The 27,302-nt window shown below is 51.5% G+C and overlaps 1 protein-coding gene across 2 annotated transcripts in view; it reads right to left on the bottom strand.

Annotated features, from left to right (window-relative positions):
• The window catches only part of Vps35l (VPS35 endosomal protein sorting factor like), a 101,455-nt gene that overhangs the window by 57,403 nt on the left and 16,750 nt on the right, over window positions 1-27,302 (bottom strand). For both annotated transcript variants that reach the window (XM_015491116.2, XM_048789588.1), the window contains exons 8-14: window positions 21,577-21,661; window positions 14,511-14,570; window positions 9,283-9,379; window positions 8,575-8,622; window positions 7,361-7,454; window positions 3,964-4,041; window positions 3,402-3,524 (exon numbers count right to left, since the gene is read on the bottom strand). In XM_015491116.2, coding sequence (XP_015346602.1) covers window positions 3,402-3,524; window positions 3,964-4,041; window positions 7,361-7,454; window positions 8,575-8,622; window positions 9,283-9,379; window positions 14,511-14,570; window positions 21,577-21,661 — 585 coding nt within the window. The remainder of the gene's footprint in view (window positions 1-3,401; window positions 3,525-3,963; window positions 4,042-7,360; window positions 7,455-8,574; window positions 8,623-9,282; window positions 9,380-14,510; window positions 14,571-21,576; window positions 21,662-27,302) is intronic.

The raw sequence follows: 27,302 nt of genomic DNA, 5'->3' as shown, positions 1-27,302 counted from the left end.
GAGGAGGTTGAGTGAGGGAAGCTCATAAAGTCACAGGGAAAAACTCCCAGGATTTTACACACACCCACGGGGAGGCGGGGAGGGAGGAACGCGGGAAGGGAGTCCACCAGTGACGCCAAGGCCCACAGCTCGCCAAGGCCAGCTTCCCGGGCTGGGCCTCCAGCCTTTCTTACTTCGACTCTGTACTTTGACTAGCAATTTTTTTCTGATGGTGAAATTCGCTTTCCTCCATCCACCTCCTGGGTTCGCACAGTTTTCACCGGGGGCCTCTGCCAGAGCACCTTCTCCAAAGCCCTCCCGGTCAGCCCTTCAGGAGCTCCCTGCCCTCGCCACAGCCCCTCAGGCCTCTGCAGCTGGCCCAGCGCAACCTGCTCCACTCCCAGCAGCATGGGCCCCTCCCACGCCTGTGGCCTGCTCTGTGGACAGGCCCTTCCCCCTGCTGGTCACCTGGCCTTCAAGTCAGTTGGGCCATCTGCTTCAGGCCTGCTGGGCCGCCCACAAACACCATGCTGATGTGCTTTGTGACAGCCACCACCGCAGTGGCCTGCAGAGGAAGGGTCCTGCTGAGTCCTATTTTACAGTTGGCAAAACTAAGGCACAGGGAAGTCAAGTGGCCCAAGGTGTGACAGGTCTGCCCAGCTGCCTGTCCAGCCTCAGGACGTACCTTCCTCTCCCTTCTGCAGTGTCTCCATCCTGCATCCTACGACCCAGCCAGGACCCTTCCACACCAGACAAGACTTACAACTTCCCTCTGCATCTCCCACCCTGTCCCCAACAGCCACTGAGTTACAATGACAAGTGGCTTATTGAGGGATTTATTTTTCTTATCTAAAAGCCAGTTTTATAAAATGCCTTTTCCTAGGCAGAATATGCCTCAAATAAGGCATAATCCATTTTTACTTATAATTATACTACAAACCCCATTGATTCTTACCAACCATTGTCAAAGAGCTTTAAAGTGTGGCTGGGCAGTGACCACACCTATAATGCCAGTAACTCAGGTGGCCGAGGCAGGAGGAATGCAAGTTTGAGGCCAGCCTCAGCAACTTAGTGACACCCTAAGCATCTTAGCAAGATCCTGTCTCAAAATGACAGAAAGGGCTGGGGACATGGCTCAGTGGTAAAGCACCCCGGGGTTCAACCCCGTAGTGGCGGGGGAGAGCTTAGACATCCAGCTGTCACATGGGCCTTCAACACCTCCCCCCATACTGACAATCCTCCTGCATTTTGAAAATCAATTTATTTTTAACAAGACACTATGGGTCCCTTGTTTAAGTGTCCCAAGAAGCAGAGTTTATTATTATTCGGTGACCTGATTTTTTAAACCATTTCTCCTAGTGCAATGATGATTTCCTAGAGCTGTACTCCCTGAGAAAGTTCTATTCCCAGCTTCTGCCACCCTCTGAGATTCCTGATGCTTAAAATAAAAGGGTGCCTTATGACATGCACCTTTTGTTTTTAATCTGATTTTGCCTTTCATTAAAATAAGGAGGAAAAAATTAAGTGTTCTCATTTTCAACATGACAATCTTAATGTCCGAGTCACTCAGTGGAATAGCAAGGCAGCTCCTTCTCTGCTCAAGTTCATGATACCTCTTCCCAGTCTGGAGACAGCAGGTGGTTGCCGAGCCTCCACTGCAGACCAGAGAGCAGGTAGCAAATTTACAATCTTCCCCTTACCCTGGCTTGACGTAAAAGCAATTTGTTTAATGGTTTAAAAAAAAAAAAAATTCACCTAAAATACAAGCTGTCCCTGTTTTTCCCTCAGGTTTTAGGACTTGTAAGACGACAAGCAGGGCACATCTGCTGAAAAGCTAGCAAGCAGACGGGCAAAGAAAAATAAGATGGCCCCAGCCTACCCCCCAGTGCTCGTTTGCCACATCCCTCCCCCCAACTCTCCAGCCTCAGAACAATCTTGCATGAAAGCACCTTGAGGACCACAGGAAGCACCGGAAGAGCGCCATCTTGTTTAATCCTCGTAACAGACTAGGAAACAGGTCACGGTGTCATCCTCCAGGCCTGGAGTGGTGAGGGCATGTCAGCTGACCTCCACCTTCCCACAGGGCTGCCCTGAGCTGAGAGGCAGGCCCAGGCGCCCCAGCCAGAGCCCTCCTCGCACACGAGGCCACCTGGCAGCTTACGTCACACAGAGCACCAAGTGCAACATATTCCACCCAGCCACACGCTGGGAATGCCCTCGTGTCAGCATGTGAGACAACCACAGGTCCTCACCATCTCAGGAGGCCCCAGGACATCCCGCTGAATGCACAACACTACACCAGAGCTTAACCAAGCCTGAGATGGTCACCTCCAGTCTTGAAGTAGCACAAGCCAACCTGTGTCTGTTTTACCTACTTCTACAGGAAAAACCCAGGAAGGTGGGACTGCCCAGTCAGAGCCACAGCTTGTGTTCTTGTTTCCTGGAAGGGCTTCGGATGTGTGTTGGCAGCACCTCAGAACAAGGCAGATGCCTGTGGATTTGTTTCACTCCACATATTGTTTTGAAGTCTCCCTTTCTCTCCCAAGGCCCCCCACCCCAATTTTTTTTGGCAGTACTTGGGATTGAACTGGGGCCTCACACTTACTGGGCCAGTTCAGTCACTACATCCCCAGTCTTTTTTTTTTTTTTTGAAACAGTCTAAATTGCTAGGTTGGCCTCAAACTTGCAAATCCTCCTGTCTCAGCCTCTCCAGCCAAATAGCTGGGATTACAGGTGTTGGGAGCGCAGGTGTGCGCCACGCTCCTCCTCCAACTACTAAAGGGAAGACGAGGGCAGCTTTACCTGTCTCAGTCACAGCGATCTGGACTCATGTTCTACTGACACTGCTTCTCTATCTCAGGGAAGAAAAAGCATTTCTGCTATGACTATGTCATGGTAACACCTGTCATGTTAACACATCGATCAGCAAAAGGAATCTCAAAAATCTGAATCCAGCTTTCCTTCCATAGAACAGAGGAGTTCCTGACCTGCTCAATCGACTTTGCTGGATTATGAGCAAATGGCAGGGCATGGGCAGGGTAAGTGAAGAGACAATAGAGCTGCCAACCCTGCAGCTGGACTCCACGGGTCTGTGTTGGGTGACCGCCTTCCAGCTGTGCACCCAGCTGTGCACCCTCACAGGAAGCTCAACCAGTCACTCAACCAGACAACCTAGGTCACAGTCACTCAACCAGACAACCTAGGTCAGTCATTCAACCAGACAACCAAGGAGGGGCGCTCAGCACAGCGCCAGCCTCGGTGCTGAGCCCTCTGTGCAGGCAGGCTGGCTCGGACGTCACTATAGCTGTTGGGAAAGACCTCTTAACATCTGGCCATGGGCAGGGGCTGTCACACCACGGAGGACAGAGGGGCTCAGCATCCGTCCCTGGAGGTGAGTGTCTGCTGAGACTAGGGGCACTTACCTCGGGGGCGTGGTAGGAGATGCACTGGAAGATCCAGTCCATGGCAGGCGAGTACAAGGGGAGGTAGGAGGGGAGCTCCACCCCCTGGACCACCAGCTGGTTCTGGACGGTATCTCCGTGAATCTACAGGGAGCACACACTCAGAAAAGGACGGGACCACAACAAGCAAGAGCACATGGCCACACCCGTCCCCGCCAGAAGGTTCTGGGCGACCCACGGGGATGGCCTGGTTTCTTAGTTGGTGGTTTTGGTTTTTAATTTCCAAAAATTTCCCACCGAGCTGAGCCGTTCTGGGAATGTGAGCTGTGGAAAGTGACCCGACAAAAACAGCCAGCAGACGCCAGGAAGCTGGGCTGGCCACGTGAAGACGGGTCCTGTGACCCACGCACAGGAAAGCTCGGCTGGGTCAGAACCGTCAACCGCCCAGCGGCCCACGGCAGACGCTCCTGCCGTCTCCTGGGGTCTGCAGGTGTCAAGGGCTCAAGGGCATTCTCGCACGAAAAACCCACTGGGTTTCACAAGTTCACCGTCACATAACCATCACCTCACAAGGTGCTCGTACCTGTTTAAACGTGAGGAGGAAGTCAAAGAAGTTCTTATTGAGGCTCTCTTTGAGATGTGGCGCTACTTCCATTCCCACCTGCAGCCAAACAAAACGCAATTACCTAAGAACAGGGTGCACACGACACAGGCAGTGTGAGGCCATTTCTGTAAATGTAAACCATACATACATAACATCTGAAAGTCCCAAAAGTTAACTTCGTGTCTTTTCCACTTCAATAAATGCATTATTTTTAGGGGGAAAAAACCAGCAAAGCCATTTGTAATAAAAAATAGACGTTTACAGCCTTCATCTTCACAATTTCCTGAAGGTAATGGATGTATCTCTGAGCAGATGACCAAGAGATCAATACAGCCCTAAGGAGGGCTGCACTCTCGAGACGAGGTTTACAGTGACCCCTCGCCTCAGAACGTAAGATGACAATCACACGCAGGTGCCTGTACTTATCAGAGGACACTGAAGGTTACAGAAGGGGCTGGGTATAGCTCTGAGTGGACAGTGTGCTTCTGCCCGAGGTCCAGCCCTTCACCAACCCAAACAAAGGTTGGCCTGGATTGCCCTAGGGGCCACGCCGCCAACACAGGTCCGTTCTCCAGTCAGTCATGGAGACAGACTTACACACGAGCAGGAAGCCTGACGAGGCTACAATTCACTGGCTCCCGAGTTCAGCACTGAGAGGCTGATCGTGACCCCTCTAGCTGAAGTCGTCTGCTGCTTGTACACAAGGCGGCGGAGCCGGGGGAAGGGGGGGCGTGGCAGAGAGAAGGTCTGAGCTGCTCAGGGAGTGAACCTGCTCAGAGCCAAAGCCTGGGATCCTCAGAGGCCCTCCTTCCAGCTGCTGCTCCACCTCCAAATGTGCTCAGGGGAGCCGCTTCCTGGGCCCATTTCTTCCATGGGGGACAGATTCCTCCCACAGCTCTCCCTGCCCAGAGGTCTCACAAGTCAACAATCCCTTTGGGAAGAACTTTTGAGAACCACTGGGGTTAGAGTCCGGGAGCAGCTCTCTGGCCCCCGGGGACAGGAAGGGAGATTTCTGAGGACAAGCACACATTAGAACTACCAGCAAGGAACCTCAGAGCCGCTTGACTAGGTTCCTATGCTGCTGCCTTCTTTCCTTCCATTTAATCATACCGTGGCAGACAGTAATTATCTGTTAGGTGACAGCAAAGGCTGGCCCAGGGGACAAGCAGTGGAGATGAGCTAAAAGGGCAATGGCTCATCACACTTTCCCTTAAGAACAGCTTGGGCTCCCCCCACGCCCCACCCACTCGCTGCTTGTGTTTCTCTTCTCAAGCCAAATGGCAGCTTGGAAACCTGGGTCTAAAAGACATCTTCCCAGAGCAGCCAGGGTAGCTGCTCGTGGTTCCCGCCTGCCCTTCTGCTTCTGCCACCAGCAAACTGGACTGTCTTTGGGGACTGGAACCTTCTCCTCAGACCATGAGTTCCAGGAGCGGGTGCATATCCCATGCCACGGTCACAGGGATGGATCCAGGGATCCGCAAATGACTCAACAGGGTCCACTGGAATCAGCCCGAGACTCTGACTGGACCCACTCGGGAAAAGCCCACTTTCCAACAGGGTTCATAAAGTTGGTAGGAAGCCTGGAGTGGCTGTGAGCTACCATATGTAAAGAGCAAGTCTCAGAATGAAGAGAGTCAATTCCTGACAAACCTCTCTGAGGCCCTAGATCTAGCCATGCCTGCACAACCCTGCACTCTCCAGACACAAAAGCCAAGAGATCCCCGAGGGCTTTGAAGAGTATAAATTAGGTTTTCAATGCTTTCAACTGAAAAGAGTCCTTACTAAGGCACAGGCTGCATTGTACTCTTATGTTCAAAGACTTGAGTAACTAACGGGCCAGGGGACTTGATGCAGTGGTGACCCTGACGAGAATGATCTCAGTGGTGCAGGGCATTCGCTCACCAGCCTCCCAGGGTGAGTCTGCTCTGTCCTTAGCATCTTCTCATTGTCACTGTTTCTGAGTGGCACCTGCCATTTAAAGGCAACTGATATGCACCAAGTATTACCTTTTCCCTAGCTCATGAACCTCGCCTCAGACTTTAAAACTCGACAGGTTTGGAAGAAAGGTCTATTTCCTCCCTTTTCAATTTCTCTTGAAATTGGAAATCAATTTGCAGAACCGTCTTTGTAAGATAGTGTGATTCTTTTTTTCTTTTTGCAGGTGCTGGGAATGGAAACCAGGACCTCAGGCATGCCAGACAAGCTCTCTGCCACCAGACTACACCCCCAGTCCTTTAAAAAAAGGATGGAGACAGGCTCTTGCTAAACTGCCCAGGCTGGCCTGGTACTTGTGATCCTCCTGCCTCAGCCTCCTCTGTAGCTGGGATCACAGGCGTGCACCATCACACATGGCTTATATCTAAGTCTAGTTTATTACTCAATTAAAATCAAGGTGCATTCAAAGAATCCACACAGGCCTCGGCAGGCTCCGTCTCGGGAGTCCTCGGGTGTCAATGTATTCAAAAGGTGAAGCTCTGAGACACCTGGCATCCTGGATGGAAAAGGCCCCTCCCATGGCAAGACTGTGAGCCTCTGGGACATAGGCCCCTGAATGGAGAGGCAGGCTTCATGATCAATGGGCGCTCTTCACCGAGGACAGTGACTGAGGTGTTGTGACGCCTGAGACCATGGCAGCAACTCTGAGGCTGTTTGATCTTGCCTGTAAACGAACACCTCAGTGCCTGTGGCAGAGTCTGACCACAGCTCTGTCCCCCAGGAGTGTGTGGCTCATCAAGGACAACGGCTGGCTAAAGGTGCATAGCACTGGGAGGACCCGGTGCTGGGGCACCTTGATGGAGGCAAGGCCCTGGTAGGAAGGCCCCACGTTCCCCATGGATTCATTTATCAAATATGCAAAAACATGGTGGTCTGAAGTCCTCTTGGTGCTTTGGAGAAAACGTCAACTGACTACCAGTCCCCCCAGTTACCCGGGCAGCAGCCTAAGCCAGGCCTGTAGCCCTGGGGCCAGGCAAAACAGACCCTGTGGCCTGCAGTCACAGGGGACAGGCAACCTGCTACACTAAGCCAACTCTGCAACAGGGACAAAAAACACCTCCAAAACACAGCATCAAATTCAAGGCAAAGGGACTGTGCGCCTCAAGCCTGAAAAGCGACTTGGATGTGAAAGGCCGAGCAGGGTCCCAGCGAGAACCGAGGCGCAAGGCTGAACACCGTGTGTCCCCAGATGACTTTCACTGTCCCCTAATTCCAGTCAGAGCAAGTTGGTCCATTTTAAAATTAACTTTTAAAAGAAATCCTCAAGCTCTACTTTCTGTGGAAGAGCTGTGTCCTAAAATTAGCAGCTAATGAAGTCCCCCTCCGAGGCAGGGGAAGGGGACCAGCAGGGGCCACCCGTCTGTGAGCGGAGAGCGCCTACCCGGCACAGGTAGGCGCGGGCGTACACGGACACCAGCGGGTCCCCGATGCCTCTGATCATGCAGGTCAGTCTGGGCAGGCATTCCGAGATCCCCCTGTGGGCGACAGGAAAGCGCAGCGTCACACCCGGGGGAGAACTCCTGTTCTTAAAATAAAGCTAAGCTTCCTAAATTTAGGGGAGGAAAATAAACAAACCAACCCAAGTTTCAGGAAGAAATCAAGGTCAGTCTCAGTCTTTCTCAGGGAAAGCAGCAAGCTCTCCTCTCCTGGTGGAGTTCCTGGGGCTCCAGCTCCTCCCCACCACCCACCCAGCGGGAGGCTCACCTTCACGGTCCTGCCTGAGGTCACAGTTACTTTACTAATTCTAACAGTTCTGTCCCTCGATTTTCCATCAACTGGTCACCCCTGGATCTCCTCTGCGTATCTACAGTCCTTCAGAACGACCTGGCCTCTGGGCCTGGCACTGGACAGCCCGCCCCTCAGTGGGAACTACAGCTCACTTCTCCTTCCGCACGGACTGCCCTCTGCCTCGGAGGTTCTCCTCCCCAACCTGATCAGGAAAGATAACTTCTTGGACACTGTTATCCCCAAAACTGTCCCAGATGTCCCCAGATCCAAACCACACATTTAAGAAAAATTCTAAATCCAATCAAAGTAGCGATCTGTGGAGAGCCGTGACTCGGTCTCAGGCCTGCAGGAGGCACCGCCCAGCTTAGCAGAACGCAGATCTGGTCTCCCTGAGCCCGTCACCTGCTCACAGATCCATGTCCACAATAGACCCCACCCCAGGGTCAAAGCCTCTACTTCCAACACCACCACCTGTAAGAGCAGCCACCGTGGGCCTAGAGTGACAGGGCCACGGTGCAGCTCCAAGGCCTGTGCACTCAGGGCCACGCTCTCAAAGAGGAGAGACCGAGGCTCAGAGACCTGCTCAAGACCAGAGCTGGTAACGCACAGCCAGGGCTCAGATGCCGCAGAGCCCGTCTGCCATGACAGGCTCAGCTGACCTCCCCTGGCCCTCGGGCTCCTCCCCGTTCAGGTGTGATGGAGCAGAACCCTGTGTGCACATGGCTGGACTGAGAAACCGGAGAAGACGACTGGCATCGGATCCAGGACGCACTCATGAGCTCGGCCACCCACACCTCACCATTTGCGTGGGTTTACACGCGAGACCTCTAGGAGTGTCACGGCTTGGACGCCAACGAGGAGCCTTACGTTTTAGAGAGGAACTTGTTACACTTCAGGATGGAGGACTCGACGTAGCTACGGGAACACGCCACTAAGGAAATCAACTTCCAGACGGCTGTCCCCTGTGGGCAGAGACGGCTCCAGACATTTGTCAGGCAAGCCCCAGGAGAGGGGCCCGAGGGCCTTCACCCATCCAGAGCGCCCAGGCCGCCTGGGGCCAGTATTTTTTTATCTAGGGTTCTCATGGTTTCAAACTTGTTTAAAATAAGTTTTGGAAAATGCCATGTGTTGGTTCATGATCACACAGCGAAATTCAAAGTGGGTTTTGAGCATTTCCAGCCAAGGTTTTGTGGGGAAAAAATGAACTTTACATAACCAAGATACAATCTGCCTACAAGTCAAATTCTGTTCTTCAAAACCGACACTGGTGCAGAAAAGCATGACCTCGTTTTTTCACATTTTAGGAACCAGAGAAAACACAGATGAAGCGTCTTCTGAGAGAAGGTGGGAGTGCTGCTGAAGGAGAGAAGGCCTGACGCACGGCACCATATTCAGAGCCGGACAGAGCCCAAGTCTAAGGCGGGCCCCAAGACAGGGCTTGCCCTGCCTCCTCCGGTTGGAGGCCCGAGCAGGACCAAGTTTTGGACGGAGTTTCAGGGCAACCTGTCGCAGGCTTCTATCCACAGTGCAGCTCTTCCCACCTGTCTTGGAAGTCACTGGACAGAAAAAGGATACAATCTGGGGATGAGCTCCCTGATGGAGGCGATCTTGAAGAACCAGTTCAGGCACGTCTCCTTGGCCGTGTCGTTCACATTCTCTGGAGAAAAGTGATCTGCAACACAAGGCAATCCCGTCACCTCCTAAATCTCAGGTCCTCTGACAGCTGCCGTGGGGTCCTCGGGCTGGAAAACATCACCAAGGCTCAGAACGTGGGAGGCACGGTCCTCCGTCTTTCCTTCCAATGACACCAGCGTTAAGCAGAAAGCCAGAGACAACAGTGGTGTGCTCTAAGTGCCGGCACCGTGCACAGTGCCTTACCGACATTTACTCTCCTAACCCCCACAATACCTCTCAGAGGTATGCTGTCTATCATCCTCTCACAGATGCAGAGACGGAGGCTCAGGGAAGTTCAGAACCTTGCTCAAGACCCACGGCGAGCAAATCTAAGAACTGGAATACAAACCATGAGGTCTGGCCCTGCAGCCTGTTCTCGGCCTCTGCCTCCAATTCAACCCAGAGCTCCTGGGGGTAACTGACAACTGAAGATTACAGATGCTTTAGGCATCTACAAGTATAATATGAAATATGATCTAAGCTTTTGCCCTGGGCATCGTGTGGGATGGACTTGAAGTGAAGGTCCCGAGGTGAAAAACCGAGTCGAGCTGCCACCTCAATACCAGTTCAGGACTCAAATCATCTCATGGTGAAGCTGCTAGTTTATTCCACTATCTAATCTCTTCCTCTTTAATAATAGAGGTCTCCTTTCTTTCTACCCGGATACTGCCGTTCGTGTGGTCATGTGACCAGGTTTTTGTCCCAGAATATAAAAAATGCAACTTCCAGGAAATATCTTTAAGGGAGGGGACTCCCCTCCCACATTCCTCTTTCCTGACTGCTGACTACAACACAGATACTATTGCTGGAACCTCCGCAGCTACATTGGTCCATGAGATAAGACAGAAGTCAGGGTCCTTGGTACCATGGGCTACCTGCCCTACCATCCCTGACCCTCCTTTATTGACTTTTTCAGCTCTGGCAGCCAGGCCTAATCTCGAGATATCCATCCATCCATCGTTGGTGGTGCTGGGGTTGAATATGGAGTCTGTACACGCTAGGCAAGTACTGTCACTGAGTTTTATGCCTAGCTCTTTTCATTTTTTGAGACAGGGCCTAATTTGTCCAGGCTGGCCCCAAACTTGTGATCCTCCTGTCTCAGCCTCCTGAGTCTCTAGGATCATAGGTGTGCACCACCACTCTTAGGTTACCGTCTTTCTTCTAAACACAAATAAGGAAAAGAATGTGAAAAAAAGAACTTATCAAGACCACACAACCACATTGAACTCACAGGAAAAGGACCTGTCTGCATGGTTCTGGCCAAGATTAGAGCCCCAACCCACGACTGGGTGTGGTTTAGACTTTTAGAATTCAATCAAGACGGGAGAAGGTAGTTACTTCAGAACACAGCAGGGACTCTTAGCACAGAGCTCTCATCCTGTTCTGCAGTGATATTTTTTTCATCCAACTCTGCCATCAGTGGTATGTGATGAAGGTGATCAAAAATTCCTATGGAATCAGCAAAAAAGATAAACCTCCAGGTCCCCCTCCAGCAGAGAGCAGTCACTAATGGCAACTGCAGTATTCTGAGACCGCAATCTCAAGTGCTTATCTACGTGGGGCGTCTGGCTCGCTTCCATCATTCAAGTACTATCTGCCTGCCATTTTCATAAAGATGGAGAAGGACCATTTTCCCCTCTCTGAAGTCATACACACAAAGTAACTTTCTTCCCCTAAGTTTCAAGAGATTCCCCCAGGAAAAGATATGGGTTATTCTTAGATTCATTTGTCAATCTTGTCTTTTGGGAGAGGGAGTGGTGGCACTAATTTCCCTTCATAGAACTGAATCATGAGGCTTGAAACCAAAAGCAAAAATAGGTCTCTGGGGTTCTGCATTAAACTCCTTCCCATTGAAGGAACGGAGACTTGGCAAAGGGTGGAAAATCAGCGATTCCAGTTGCAACTCTTGCTAAGCAAGCTGTCCTGAGCTATGCACACTGACTGCAAGCTACACAACAATCTGCACACCCCCCATTAACTGCAAGCTAAACAATCTGCATACAGCGCACATTAACAGCAAGCTACACCACAATCTCCGCACACTGGCACAAGTCTTTAGGCTTTTCTTTTTTTTTGGGCGGGGGGCAGTGCTGGGGATTGAACCCAGGGCCTTGGGCATGTGAGGCAAGCACTCTACCTACCAACTGAGCCATATCCCCAGCCCCCTTTAGGCTTTCCTTCTTATTCAAGAAAGAGTTGGGTTATACAGGACTGAAAGTCTTACAACAAACTAAAAAGTACATTTCCCTACTTCATTTGCTCAAAAGAATGCCTTAAGAATCAACTAAAAGTAGTGTTCTGGACTTTGGAAGTACACCATGCCTAAGACACATGATGTCTTCAGGACATTTATGTTCCAGGGGTGGAAGACACAAAAATAGGAAAAAGGGAGGCAAACCAATAACCGACAGTCGAAGGAGTCAGTATTATGAAAGACAGAAAGGCATAGAATAGTGACAAGTCAGAAATAGGGAAAGGCTCACTACATGGGTGGCTAGAGAAGACCCCTGAAGAGGTGGCATCTGAGCAGAGCCCCAAGTTGTGAAGGAGAGCCAGCCATGCTCAGGTGTGAAGGAAATATATTCCAGGGAGAGGAAACAGCGAGTGTAAGGGGCCTTGGGGTAGCATGACGGTGGTGTGGTCAAAGAACAGGAAGCAAGTCGGCGTGGTGCAGAGGAAGGGGAGAAGCAGGTATCACCCGCAGGACTGCAGCCTTGGTGAGGGCTCCTACCCCCCAAGAGCAATGGAAACCCAAGGGTTCTGGGCAGAGGAATGGCACAGCTGACATGATTCATATTTTGGCACTTGGGACGGTATATGAAGAATGGTTTCAAAATCTGGAAATTGAGAAAAGACTTTGATGTAACAGAGATGATCCCTCCAGTTCCCGCTTATCTTTTATGGTGCTTTTGTTTAAAAAAAAAAAAAAAAATCCTAGACTTTTGTGGTATTTCAGGAGGAGGGAAGAGACCCACGAGTCCAGCTCTCCTTCACTACCAAGTCGCCACCACCTTCAGAGAACAGCGTTCACAGGCACACGACAGCCTCTCAGCGTGTGTGCACCTGAAAAGCTGGTCAGTTGAGGCCCCTACTTATCCTGAAGCAGCCCACGTCAGCCAGGGAACTGGAAGGTGGGATGCTCAGGTGATGGAACAATGCACAAACCCAGATTCCTTCTTCCAAGTTGGAAATAAGGCTGATCCCCTGGAGTACATGGTTGCTGCAGAGGAGATGTTGGGTCAAGAAACCGTACCCTGCAGGAGGACTGAAGAGGGATGGGGGTGCTGGGGACAGCACTAGAGCAGGTTGGGTTGCATACTTTTGTCGTTATGTCAACGTGTATCCTGGTGGTGCATCATTAACCAAAAAGCATTAAAATAAATAAATAAATAAAATAAAAACCACCCCACCCCCACAGGGAAACAATGACCAGTCTGACATGTGCACTTCTCAAGGACGCCAAGACACTCGGATCACTCTGAACTCATGAGGGCTAAACCTTAGTCAAAACTCCTGAAGGCAAAGAGCCCAGTATTAAATTCACCACGCAGAACTTGATTCAAATGGAAAGAATGGGCACACATGCCACTGGACGTTTCTTTTTATGTAATTTCTTTAGGGAGAATTATGCAGGGTGGATTTCAAAGCTTTCCTCCTGATTTTGGTTAAGAGCTGTCCCCTGTATCAGTGGCAATTTTGAGCCAAGTCTGCCCCTTCCCCTTTCACGTTCTTGGAATCAGAGGAAAAACACACAGATGAAGATGTTAACTGAAAGGAAAAAAAAAAAAATGAAGAGATCATTCGAGAGAGAACAAAAGCCTGATTTGCAGGGCTCCAGGTAAAAAATAAAAATGCTTGAAAAGAACTTTAGCGATAAAACTGCCAATTAATACATTTAGACAAGAATGAAAATTGAATGTTAAACAACCTCTAATTTTCAACTTTCCCAGTTTGGGCAGGGAGTCTATCAGTAATTTTTCCTTATTTTGCCCTAAAATGTTTGGACAGTCAGTGAAAATAAGGAAGGAAAATGATTTTAGTAGATGCAAAGTCAAAGGCAAGTGACCGAGATCTCTAAGTAGCTAAGTTTATGACAACAGAAGAAATGAGTCTGCAACAGAGAGAACTTTTAAAAACTGCTGGGCTGAGGTGTAGCTCAGTGCAAGAGTATGTGTCCAGCATGCAGGAGGCCCTGGGGTCAGCCCCAGCACTGGGGGGTTTGGGGGCGGGGATTGCTGCTGCCAAAGAAAACACCCATTTGGGTTTAATTCCACCTGCTGGCTCAAGTGGGAAGTCCCAGGTGGCCCAGGCAAGTTCAACAAGAGGATCCAGATTTCTCAAATCCTCAATAACATTAAAAGGTAGATGGATGGAAGGATGGGAAGGAGAAGAGGGCAGAGGGAGGAGGGAGGAACACAGGAAGAATATGAGTCAAGTTAGGGGTCGCTTTCAGGAGCAGTTTCTCCTGCTCTCCTGGGAAGTACCGCTGTTCAGAACACAGAACGCAGGGAGGCAGGGCTTGTGCAAATGAGAAGCTGCGCTCTTTTAACCAAGCTTGAGAGTTAAAAGGAGGGTAAAGCAACAGGAGGCCACGGCGGAGAGTTGTGCGCACCACCATCATTTTATGACAAGAGATTCATCACCCACCTGCCCCATAATGACCTGAGAATTAAACCCAATTGGCAATAAATTTAATGCAGACCTCACTGGCACGCAGACTGTAGATTCAAAGCCTCTGTTACTGTGGATTTATTTGATGTCATTCTTTTATATGTGTAGAGTTGGATTTTTGCCCCCTTAAGAAATGTTTCCTAGGAAAAAAAGATTCGGGGGAAAGTATTCAAATGTCAAGGCTGTCGAGGAAATGAGCAGGCGTAGAGTGTGGCCGAGCCTAACTGTGAACCTTTCCACTTGGGCACATCCTAGTCACTTGCCCAAATTCCTAGCTCTGCATATTTGAAAGCCTTCTCTCATTTTTGGATGACTGAGATGATCAGAAATCTTCCAACGTGTTCCTTTAACTTTGAGCACAACAAAAACTATCAGTTCTCACTAAATCCAGACTTGATAAAAACATTCTAATTGCGACCCAGGGCAGAGTATCACCTAGAGAACAGCTACGGAGTCACCTGGTAAGACGCTGCGGTTATCCACACACATGGAGAAGATGCGCTCGTAGACCAGCTTTCCTGGAGGGAAAGAACAGACGGTGTGAGCATCACACACAACAGAAACAAACACTAAATAAACGTCTGTTAATTAGACACAAGACACGTCATTGCCCAGGCATCCTTGAACTTGTAAGAGCATGCTGCCACCCAGTGGCAGCACGTTAAGCCACAGGGGTATTTTTGTTTGGCTTTTAATCAAAGAAGGGACTTGGACTTTCTGCGAGGGGACGAAATGCGACCATTTTACTCTGCAGAGTTTTGACTCAAACTCGGGCGATGGAACCTCCAATTCCTCCACGTAAAAACAGTCCCATCCTCTTCTACATTCTGTTAGATCAGAGGCAGCCCATGGGCTGAACCCAGCCTCAAACCAGGCTTATTTGGCATTTTTTTTTTTTAATTAGTTACCAAGTAAACTCAGAACTCATGAGACACTGACATTTTCATATAAGATGTGCCAACGAGTGGCCCCATCCTTACAAACAACACACAGCTGGAGCAGCTGGAGCAGCTGAGCAGCCGATTCCCCGAGAGCGTGCACTTCTGGGGCTGCATCAGCCTCCCCTCCCTCCTGGGCCTGCCTGGGCCTAGAGGTGCTAGAATTCGGGATCAGTGGAAAGCAAGCGTCACAGGGCAGAGGCTGTGCTTGCTCCCTGACCCACACCTGACATGGAGTGGGTGCCCAGTTGCTGGACAGATGGACACTGCAGGTTCTGGGGGCCCTGGGCCACCAGCTCGCCACTCAGGTTCACTGATGCAGCACACAGTATCCCCGGGGGGGACGGTAAACCCGATGGCTGTGCACCCGTAAAGCTCATCCACGAAGCCAGGGGGACTCTGGACTCTAAAGCCAGCATAAGCAGCTTTATTCTGTATGTGGATTTTGGAAAATGCTGTCAATACACCGGGGATAAAAATGACAGCTCTTCATCTTCTGACCCCTCCCAAGTCACCTTCAGTTTGTGAGGACTTGCTCCTTTTCAGAGCCCCGTTATTCAGGGCAGCCAAGAGCAGACTGCCCCGTAAGTGGAAACGAGGAGTCAGAAGGATCACATCTGATCAGAGACTTGGGATCAGATGATGTCACCAGTGTCAGGAGAGTGAGGTGGGACACCGCCTGGCGCCTCTCCTACAGCCGCCTGCACTACAGTCGCCTGAAGACCTGGGGGAAGCACAGGCTGCTGGGCCACCAGTGGCGGCTGACCAGGAATGTGGCCCTTGAACCACGGTGAAGGGAGATCCTTCCACACACTCAAGGGTGAGAGCCACCGGTAGAGGACACGCCAGGGACTCTGGGATCTAGGAACAGTGACAGGCATCCCACCTCCCTCCAACCCGCTTTTTCACACACCTGGCTGCACCTTCAGAGCACCTGGGGCTCCTACAAAGACCTGGGCATCCGCTTCCACCCTCGGAGGTGCAGACGTAACCGTTGGGGTGCAGCAGGGACACCGAGTGTCCTCGGGGAGCTCAGCGCCCGAGAAGCTTTAACAAACAAGCCCAAGTCTCAGTGCCACCTGCCGCTTCTTCCTGGCAGGCCTGCTTTCTTTCGTTACTGGGGCTCTGGGCTCCCCACGGCAGCCACGCCTGGCAGAGAGACATCCCCCATGATGCCCACAGAGCCCAGCAGCAGCTGCTGGCTGTTTTGCCTCAGCCCTCACACAGCAAGTCACACCGGCAAATGGCACTTCTCACCTCCCACGTGCACAGAACAGACTCGGCTGAAACACCCTTTACTCTTACTCAAAAGCTTACCATCTCTAAAACTAGCTTGTAAAACATACAACTGCTGTATGCCACTTTGTTGTCTAAGGGGCCTTGAAACTAAAAAGTTATTTTCAAACAAGCTTCTTTTTCTTTTGTTAAACTACTGGACAACTATTTTTGAGACATACCCAATCCTAGGTGGAGAAACCAAGGCTCAAGTTCTTACAACTTTGGAAGAGAGGAGGCAGGCAGGGAAGTAAGAGGCCCACCTGTGCCCACAGCCTCTAGTGAAGCCTAACAAAAGCCAGGCCTGTGCCTCCCGCTGTGCATTCCTGGGCTGCATCCCACATCCTTGCAAGATGCTGTAACCCCTGTTGATCATCAGCAACCCCAGACACCTGCTCCTACTCCACCACGCATCTCATGGAGCAGAGAGTGCATGAAAAGAGAGGGACCATAGGATCCGTGTTTCCACCCAAGGTGGGCAGGGCTCTGCTGCTCGTCTAAAAACTGCAAACTCTGACACCAAAGCACAAGTCTCTGTGAGCACCTGCCACGCAGGCTGCCTCAGTGGACCTGAGGAACGGTGCTCAGGGAAGACCAAACAGCACCCCTGCCCTGTGGACGCCCCGTTCTGAGTGGGAAGGGAGGGCGGGGCCCAGGCAGCCTGCCTGTGTGCTGGGTCATAGGTAAAACGTCCCCACGGTTCAATTCCAAAGGACCTGGAAGGTGCCAGTAGAGATCCCCTCTGTGCACTGGCCACTCCAGAGTCACTTTCCCTCGCACCCTGGGTGGCAGACACAGGGGAACACGAGTCCCACTCCAGTCTGTCGTCCTCCTGCAGCAGCTCTGCAGCCACCCTGCATCGTGGCCTCTCCACTGCACGCACACCTGGGGACCTCCCCTCTGGTGACAGAGCACAGCCTCATTCTCAGGGCACCAGGACTTCTGCTATATGGATGATCATGACTTAACCAGTCCCAAGGGAGGGCCACTTGGGTCATTCCCATCTTCTCCACTTACTAGAACAAATTTCCAGAGGCGACATCGCTGGGTCAAAGGCACACACCTTTACAACTTCGTCAGTGTGGGAAACTGTCCCCACGAGCGACGAACAGGAGGAAAGCAGCAGGTGTGGCTGCAGAGCGTCCGAGTGTGGGTCCCAGCCATGCCACTCACTACACAGCAGTCTTGAGCAAGTGACTTCCTTCTACGCCTCAGATTCCTCACCTCTGAATCGGGGACAATGACAGACTCTCTCTCCTAGGGCTGCCATACAGACCATGTGGCCACTCTGCAGGCGGCTAGGATAGTCTGGCCCAAGGACAGCACTTGTTGAGGGTTGGTGACTCTCATCCACCGTGAAGGATGCATATCTCAGCTTGCAGAGCCCAGGCTGGGCACCAGGAGGGGCTGGAGGTGTGGCTGCCCCGAGCCTCTGCAAGGTGAGCTTGCCCTCTGCGTCCAGCCAGGCCTGCAGGGTGGGAACTGGGTCTCTTCAGGGTGCCCCAGAGATGGCTTCACTCAGGGACACTGGTCATGAACAGGGAACTTGCCGAGGGCTGGAGGAGACCAGAAGAGGACAACCAGGAGGACCAACGGGGCCACAGCCTCCCCACTGATGTCCCTGCTCCCTGGGGGCCAGCTCTGTGCAGGACCCGGCAAGGTTCTGCTGGTATGTGACCCGACACCTGTCCTGGGAGCCTAATTCACCATCCCCTGCCTCCCCTGGGCCACATCGCCCTTTCCTAACACCAGATGAGCCGTCTCAGCCTCACACCCAGCCCCCTGGCACCCCAGGCCACCCACTCATCTCAACCCAGCAGCCAGAGGGACCCTGTTAAAACACAAGTGGGGTCATGCCCCCTGCTGCTGGGGCCCCTGTGCCCTCTGGTCACTGGGTTCCTGCTCCCCCCCCCCCCAGGCCTGGCTCCTTGGGGCCTCTGCACAGGCTCATCTCTGGCTGTGGACACCTGCCCTGGCCTCTGGCCCGAGGCCCTTCATGCGAGCACCACTAAGCACTTTCCAACGAGGCCTCCTGAGCCCTCTACTTGAAGTTGCAGCTGCCCCGCCAGGTTCCTCTCCTCCTCCACCCCTCACCCAGCTCTGCTTGCCTTTCCTCCACAGCACTGATCACCCCCACACAGCAGGGGCCACCCAGCTGCTTTGCAAGCTCTCTGTTGGTCCCCAACTGGCCACAAAAGCAGGACTCTGTCTCTTCACTGTGCCAGTGAGTGCCCGACACCAGCGCTCCACACCCTGTGGCCATCGACAGAATAGGGAGAAAGGAGGCGAGAGGAGGAGTCGGGAGCCGCTCTGGACAGGAGTGATGCATGTGGCAAGCCACAGTGTTGTGAACTATGAGCATCCAACACAAAGTGGGCGGCACTGCCATTGCCCCTGTGTTCGCTGGCTCTGCCTGTGATCCCCGCACAGCACGTGAGATGGGCATGGCCTCCCAAGACGTCAACTACTGACAGCAGACATCAGGAAGCTAGACTCAGCCCCTGAAACCTGACCCCTTGCCTCATTTGAACGGTTTCTCCCCAATAAAAGGGTTCAGCACGTGCTCCTCGCCCTTTCTTGCCTGCCTTGACCCCCTTGTGGGAGCTGCGGCTGAGGAGTGGCCACTGAACCCAAAGAAAAGGTACTCTGTGTATTTAGTCCCCAAATTCCCTTGGAATGACTCTGACCGGTTTATCATGTGTCACAACAAGGAGGGACGCAGATCCTTCTCCCCCCAAGCCAGCATCTTTCCAGGCCTGTCACCGCTGAATTTCAGGGAACTCTACAAATATTCAACTCATGGTCTTGAAGTTGCTGGAAATTCACCCACTTAATGAAAACTGACCCGTGTGCCGTTAATGAGTCCACCAACACGTGTATTTAGAACACCTGGAGCCAAGTGGTATGTAAAACTAACACAGGACACCTTCCTAGTGTCCCCCACTGATCAGATTGAGCACACGTCACCCCAAAGATCCCGAGAACAGCCAGGCCACCATAACCACCCAGAGACCAGACGACATCCCCACATACCTTCCCACACCCGCCCGCCCTCTCAACTTCCCTTTAACAGGGGAGCTGGGAACCCAAAAACGTCTCTAGATGAGAGTGTGTGAAGCCTGTCCCCTGCGCCTTAAACTTATTTAAACTTATTTCTATGTTTGTCAAGAGCCCCACGGGGCCCGAGCCGCGGCTGCCTCGCCAGGGCTCCTTGGAGCTCCTCCAGGGACACCCAGAACCCCTCCAGCGGGGCTGCCCCTCCTCCTGCTCGGCATCCACTCTCCTTTTCTTCGGACAGCATCCCCTCTTTCCTCTGGCTCCCCCCAGGCCTGAGAAGTCGGGGTACTTCCTCCCCAGATGCCACGCCCAGCTCTTGAGTGACAGGCGGTGTGAGCCACCAGGGGTGGGAGTCCAGGTCTCCCGCTGCGATGCTTCCCTGGGACGGCGAGCAGGAAAGCTGAAGGAGGCGAGGGCTTGGGAGTGCGAGAGTGAAAGCAGCCCACCCCAGGGAAGACAAGAGAGAGACGGGTCCTGATGCCGCCATGTGAGCTCCCGGATCCAGCTGTACCTATGGCCCCAATACGGTGCCACAGTGGGTATTCTTTAACGTGTCCCAAAGGCCCAGGAGTCAAGGGCCTGGTGTCCAGCATGCCCTGCTGGGAGGGGTGGGACCCTGATGAGATGGAGCCTTGTGGGAGGTCTTTAGGTCACTACTCCTGAACTTTCAGCATGAAGCCCCCTGCTCCCAGGCTAGTTAGGTTTTCTGCCACTTGTTTTAGCTAATACCCTCAGGCCCTGTCTCTCCAACAGGCCCAGGACATGCGAACCGACTGGGTCGCCTGACATTTTGTTTCTGACCCATCAGATCTTTTGCTGGGTTGCGGACAAGACTTCCTGGATTGGGAGCTCATGGGCCTGTCCTTGGTAGGACAGCCAGTGCCTCTGCTCTGACCTGCTCTCAGGCAGCTCCTTGGTGAACACCACATATGGCTGAGGGAGCCGCCTGGTTTGGGCAGAGTGCCCACAGCAGGATGTTCTGGCTCAACTCAGGGCGAAGCAGCAGGCCTCGGGCACCGCCGCCCCTCAGGGATGCTCTTCAGTCTGGACATCTCTACTGGACTCCAAAAGGTCACCCTGCCTCCAGCGTGGGGCACAGGGCCAGAGGCAGCCACGATGACACAGAATGACCTCAGAGGACTGCAGTCGTCCTCAGGCAGGGGACTCTGGCAAGGATGGAGGTTTTCAACAGTGAAGCCAGAGAAAACGGATGTGCAGGGAGACGCCAGGGGCCTGAACAGAAGACCTGGCGACTGGACCCAGGCACGTGGGAAACGCGCTCAGGCTCCCCACGAGGGTAACTGGGTACACGGAAGCCATGCCCTGTGACAAGAGATCCGCAGGGGCCGGGACAGGGCTGGGAAGGCAGGTCGTGTTCAATGCCACAGTTGGTCCCAAAGGCCCAGGAGTCAAGGGCCTGATGTCCAGCATGCTCTGCTGGGAGGGGTGGGACCTTGACTAAATGGAGCCTCGTGGGAGGTCTTTAGGTCACAGGGGGTGCAGGGGACATTATGGGACCCCAGACCCCTGCTTGCCCTTCTGCTTCTTGGTCTTCCTATGAAGGGAGGGGATTGGCTCCACCACGGGCCTAAAAGCCACGGGTCTGCCCAGTCATGAACTGAAACCTGTAAAACTCAGCCTGAACAAACCTCTTCTCCTCATCTGCTGACTACATCAGGCATTTTGTTATAGTGACAGAGAGCTAACACATTCAGTTCTGAAAAATGTGAGTTTCAGATGCCCTTGAGGTAGCCACAGACCACAGCTGGCTCAGCTAGCACATGCGCTCCCCAACTTCGTGTATTCATTTATCAGTCTCTCCAAAGACTAGAAAAAAAATAACATCCAAGATTTTTCAAAAACAGCACCCTTTGCAGTTGGAGAGAAGAAGTAACTTCTAACATTCTGAAGTAGAGTCAGGTAACTACAGTCGACAACAATTGAACATTTCAAAGTAGGATTTCGCATTTTCCCAAAACAAAGCAATGATAAATGTCTGAAGATAAGCTATGCCAATCACCCCAATCTGATCATCATGCACTTACGCATATCCTCATGCTCTATCACATAAATATTTTCCATGTGAGTCAGTTAAAAACAAACACAAGGGAAACACGCTAACGGACCAGAAGGTATGGTCTGGTCCCTTCCTACTCGTCTAATTCCTTAGACCACACAGGGCCTACGTTGAAGCACCACAGCCACCTGACAGAACAGACGTGTTTCCTACGTATGAAATGAACATGGTGCTTACCAAACGTGTCCAGTATGTCGGTGATGAGGACAAACTTGCTCGGGTAGAACTGAATCACACTCGTGTCTGAAAGCAGCTTTGAACACTAGAAAGAGAAAAGGAAATTCACTGTCTGACTTGGCTGGGACCCTCCAGGCCTGGAGGATGAATGACCTCTACCAGCAGGTTCAGGTCTCTCCATGGCCAAACCCTGTGCAGCACTGGGGACGACGTGAGAAGCAAGACCACTGTGTTTGACAAACGGCTGAGACTCTGCTCACGACTGACTCTCTTTAAGGAAGGTGCTGGAAAGCCAAGCTCCAGGAGAGCCCAGGGCCTCACAGTCTAGTCCCCAGCCCGGCACCCCTCTCCTGGACCAGCCTGTCCCGATGGCTTCCGCGCGTGGCTTCCTCTGGTTTATTTCAGCCTGGTTGGATTCCTATGAAGTGACCTCACAAGTAAATCTCTATGGCTCCTTCAACTATATGGATTACTTACATTCCACCCTAAGCTTCCCTCTAAAGGGGACCGTGACAAGCTTCACGAGCACGTTTCTTGGGTGCTGAGGACACTTCAGCTTGGACAATCCCTACATCCTCCCTGTGCCAAAGGGAAGGCCACAGCCACACAATGTGGCATCAACCACTCCAGGTTGAGTTGTCTTTTAAAATAAGAGGCAGGAGAGTTCTACCTTGAAAAACTGGATTTAATTCCCTGTCATTATGAATTCAAAAGTCAGCAAAAGTAATCAAGTAACTCTCCTGTATTTTATCATCCCAACAGTTAACCCTCAGAAAGACATGTCATTTAAAAATCAAAAAATTTTAGAGGGGCATGGGGCACATGCCTGTAATCCAGGGGATTCAGGAGGCTGACGTAGGAGGATCCCAAGGTTGAGGCCAGCTTGGGCAACTTAGTGAGGCCCAGTTTCAAAAAAGCCCAAAGGAGGGGGTACAGCACATGCCCAATAGGCATGATGCCCTGGGTTCAAACCTCAGCACTGTAACAAGAGAGGGCGACAGGCATTTTGCTTTGGCATTGTTACCCACTAAGCTGTCGGAGTCACCAGCTTCTCCTTAGCATTATACACCTCAAAGCAAAAGACACCCTCCCACAGCCCAGACCCTCCTTAGTGGATGCAAGCTGGTAAACCAGCAGTGCCCACAGAGAGCAGGGCAGCTGCATGTCTACGGAACTCCACTTCCCGTCACCTCACTGACTGGGTCTCAGGTGCCCTTTCACAAGGGTTCCAAGTTAAACCACTGCCCTGGCGGATTCCAGCGCTGGGGGTGGGGCAGCTCTGAATCCTGGAGACTGTTTACGGCTCTTAGTTCCTAGGAACTGATGTGTCCCAAGTTCCTACCCAGAGCCAGGACTGCAGCGCGTACCCCAGAGTGGCTGCCCCAAGATTCACACAGAAACACAAGGACTCAGAATAAAAAAGACAATTTTTAAAAGAACAAACATTAAAAGACGTGATCCAGTTTCAAAGCTTACTATGATGCTACAGTTTGACAGCATCAAACTGGCAAAAGGACAATCGTATAAATCGTTGGAATTAAACACCGAGGCACAGACGCTAATGCCTGCATTTATGGCCAGCTGACTTGAACAAAGGTAACACCACCAGTCAACAGGGGGAGGAACCTTCAGCACACTGCTGGGACAGCTGTATCCACGCACCAAAACACTGACTCTTAACACACATAACTCAGAATGATGGACCACAGACCTAAATCCAAGTGCTAACTACCTTCTAGAAGACAACATGGGAAAAGCCCTCACTACCTTTGATCAGGCAGAGTTCTTAGATCTGAGTCCAAGGGCATGAGTCAACATGAGAAAGTTCATGAGGTTTGTTAAAGCTGAAGCCTGCACTTGGAAAGACACCGTCATGAAGAGACAAGCCAGCCTGGAGTAGTCTCAGGCACGCCAACGTCACGGCCCGAGTGCAGTGGGGGCCCTAAGTCCACCTCACCCACCTTAAGAAGGCTGCAGTTGCCTGAAGTTACTAAGCTCGTTGTACGACTGCCCACCAAGGAAAAAACCACCTAATGACACATGACACATTGCTCAGCACAGGTCCCTGCTGTTAAGCAACAGACGACTGTACTCAAAGAACTGCATCAAGAACCCATGAGGAGCAAAGGACGTAGGTCAGTGGGAGAGCACCTGCCTCACTCATGAGGCCCTGGGTTCAGTCCCCAGCCCAATAAATAAACCAAAAGGAATACAGGGCAGGGGCACGCCTGCCATCCCAGCAACTCAGAGGCTGAGGCAGGAGGACTGCGAGTTCAAGGCCAGCCTCAGCAACTTAATGAGGACTTGTCTGAAAATAAAAAATGTTTAAAAAAGGGCTGGGATGTAGCTCAGTGGTAAAGTGCGTCTGGGTTCGTCCACTTCCCAGTACCAAAGAAAAAAGAGTACATGGGCTTAGTGGTAGAGCTTTTGTCTAGCACACACCATGCCCTGGGTTCCATCCCTAGCACAAAACAAAAAAAAGAGGGGGAAAAAAAGGAATATATAATTATTACAACTCAACAAGATACCAGCTTTTAAAAGGGGCGGGCCATGAATAGACATTTCACTCAAGAGGATATGCAAATGGCCAATAAGCACAAGAAACTCCACATCATTAATCTCAAGGCTTTGTAAATCAAAAGCACAAGGAGATATTTCAGACTACTAGGCTGCTTAGGCTAAACGGGTGGACCATGGTGGTGCTGGAGATGTGGGGGACCTAGGGCCCCTGGGCCCTGCTTATAGGAACGTAGATGGTGCGATTTTACTTAACAGTTGAACATTTTCTTTCTCAACAAATTAAACTTACCATGAGTCAGCAAGCCTATTCCCAGGAATTTACCTAAGAGAATGAAAACATAAGTTCAAAGACTCATGTGCAAACGTTCCTGGCAGTATTTTTTCAACACTGGAGTGGAAACAACCCCAATGTCCATCAACTTGTCCATGGATACACAAAATGTGGGCATCCAGTCAATGGAGAAAAAAGCACAAAGTGCAGACTCATGCCACAAGACGAACGACTCTCAAAACCATCAAGCTAAATGAGAGCAGCCAGATGCAAAGGACTGGGTACTGATGGAGCCCTCATGTATGAATTGTCCAGGAAAAGCCGGTGAGGTCAGAACGCAGTCTGTGGGTTCCTGGGGCTGGGTATGGCAGCAGGGTTTGAATGCAAATAGGCCTGAGGGAATTGGGGACTAGGAAAACATTCCAAAACCGGATCCTGTGCGACAGCTGCCCGACTCTAGACATCTACTGAAAATCACTGATTTTCACACTTAGAACAGGTGGACTTTTTCTTCCTGGGGTGCTGGGGTTGGAACCCAGGCTGAGTGCACACCGGGCAAGTGCTCTACTCCCAAGCTACATCGCCAGCCCTTAGGTGGACTTTGTGACCTGTCAAATATACTTTAAGCAAGTCGCCAGCTTCCCCACAGAAAAACCCTTGCAGCAGAGAAAGGAGACGGACTCCCCTCACCCATGCACGCTGTGCCCTCGGCGCACAGCATCGGCACTCTTAAGCAGATGTGGATGTAACCGGCACTCACCATGTCAACATGAGCTGAATCTCTTCCAGATGTCAAGCTCAGTTCCACGCCATCACAGAGAGACGCTGCTTATGAAAGCCCTTCTCAGCACAGAGCTGCTCACCTGTGAGTGGTGACCCCTCGTGGGCGGTGGGGGACCAGTGTCAGGGGTGTTTACTCATGAACTAAGGCCGGGTGCTGAAGAGCAACAGCCTGATGTGAAGCTGCAGGGACACACCCCTGCCACACGGAGCCCTCAACACTCCAAGGGCCCGGCAGTGGCCCCGGGCCTCCGAACCATCCTCACAAGAGGCAGGTAAGACAAGTGCCACGTTTTCAGTGTCAAGTGACAGTGAGGCCTGTACTCTCAACTAAATGGCTCTTAAAAGGGGCCCTTCAGAAATCATCAACTCTGCCCTGAGGACAGTGGCTTGTGAATGATCCCTCAGATGTGCACTTCTGGGCATGTTTTGCCAAGACAGGATGATCTTCAAAGTCAAAAACCAGAATAAGCTGCTTTCCTTCCAGGACCTGCCCTGTGACCAGGGGTTCTCACGGATTAGCAGATTCCCCAGCATGGAGGATTTAACGAGCACACTTCTAACAGTAGGGCACACTCCCATCACCGCATGACCACGCAGAGTGTCTTAAAAAGTCATGTATAGCCAGCACAGTGGCGCACGCCTATGATCCCAGGGGCTCAGGAAGCTGAGGCAGGAGGATCTCGAGTTCAAAACAAGCCTCAGCAAAAGTGAGGCACTAAGCAACTCAGTGAGACCCTGTCTCTAAACAAAATACAAAATAGGGCTGGGGATGTGGGCTCAGTGGTCGAGTGCCCCCATGTTCAATTCCGGGTACCCCCTCCCCACCAAAAAACTGCACATTATCAGAGACACACGCTCAATGATCACAAAGGTACCAAGCCAGCCCGATCAAGTAGACCTGAAAACAGTTGCTCAGTCTTTGGTGTGTGCGGGAGAAAGATGGTGGAGCAGATGGGAAGCGGAAGGAGGGGCAGGTCAGAGACTGGCACACTCCAAGGCCATGGGTAGAGACTCCACTGTTGGCAAAGTGAAGGCTCATCTCCCTCCGCAGACTAACCTGGCTCAAGCTTCAACAGCACCTAACATACAGGACAGGGGAGGCCAGAGCCCCAGACCAATGCCAGGCCCCAAGCAGGAGTGACTAGAGGGGAACGTCAGGTCCCACCCTGGACAGCTACTTCCACAGCAAGACCAGAGGGGCAAGAGCACGGCTCCCAGGAGTACAATGCCAAGGCCGTGCAGGAGGGGACGGCGGCAGCTGCGCACAGAGGCCATGAGGTGGGAACTGCAGTGGAGCCACACTGAGCCTGCCTCAGAGCAAGACACCAGATGCAGGGCTCAAGACAACAGGTGACCACACACCAGAAGACGTTCTTGAAAAGAGGAGGAGGAACACATCTCAACAGATGCCCAAATCCCAGACCTTGAAAACCTGAGCAAACAGGCAAACACGTCTCCCTGAGTTACAGTCCAGCCAAGGGACACACGGACATGGAGGGGACGGGACACCAAAGGCAGGCTTTTAAAACCCGATGATTAAAATGATTAATGAGCTAAAATAAGACCTAAGAAATGAATTAAGGAATCAATTAAGAATAATTACAGGAGGCCAAAGACCATTTCAGCAAAGAGATTCTGAAAAGAAATCAATTGGAAAGCCCGGGAATGAGGCACAGTGAATAAAATAAGAAATCCACTTGTGATATCAGCAGACTTCACTGCACAGAAAACAGAACCTGAGGCCTTAAGACAGGGCTTTGGGGCTACAACACTAAGTAAAGACAAATTAAAGACCATGATCAGAACACACACAAACACTGGGACATTAAGAGACCAAATTAATGTCAAAATTAACATTAAGAGTTAAGAGTCAGTGAGACAGAGGGTATAAAAATACAGGCTAGGGTCATTAGGAACCTATTCCAAACCTCAGGAATGAGATGGATATCCATGTACAGAAAATATGAAGCCCAAACAGACAAGATTCACAAGAATCTCTCCAATACACATCCATCATCAGAATGCCTAACAGAGAACAAGGATTGAATATCGAAAGCTTCAAGAGAAAAACATCAGGTCACAACTAGAGGTAGACTCAAGTTCATCCTGACTTCAACTCAAAGAGTCTAAAAGCCACCAAAGCTACCATTCA

This window comes from Marmota marmota, unplaced genomic scaffold (genome assembly GCF_001458135.2).
Source record: "Marmota marmota marmota unplaced genomic scaffold, marMar, whole genome shotgun sequence".
Classification (NCBI taxonomy): Eukaryota; Metazoa; Chordata; class Mammalia; order Rodentia; family Sciuridae; genus Marmota; species Marmota marmota.
Note: the sequence above shows the minus strand (reverse complement) of the source record. Positions and strands in the feature narration are given on the sequence as shown.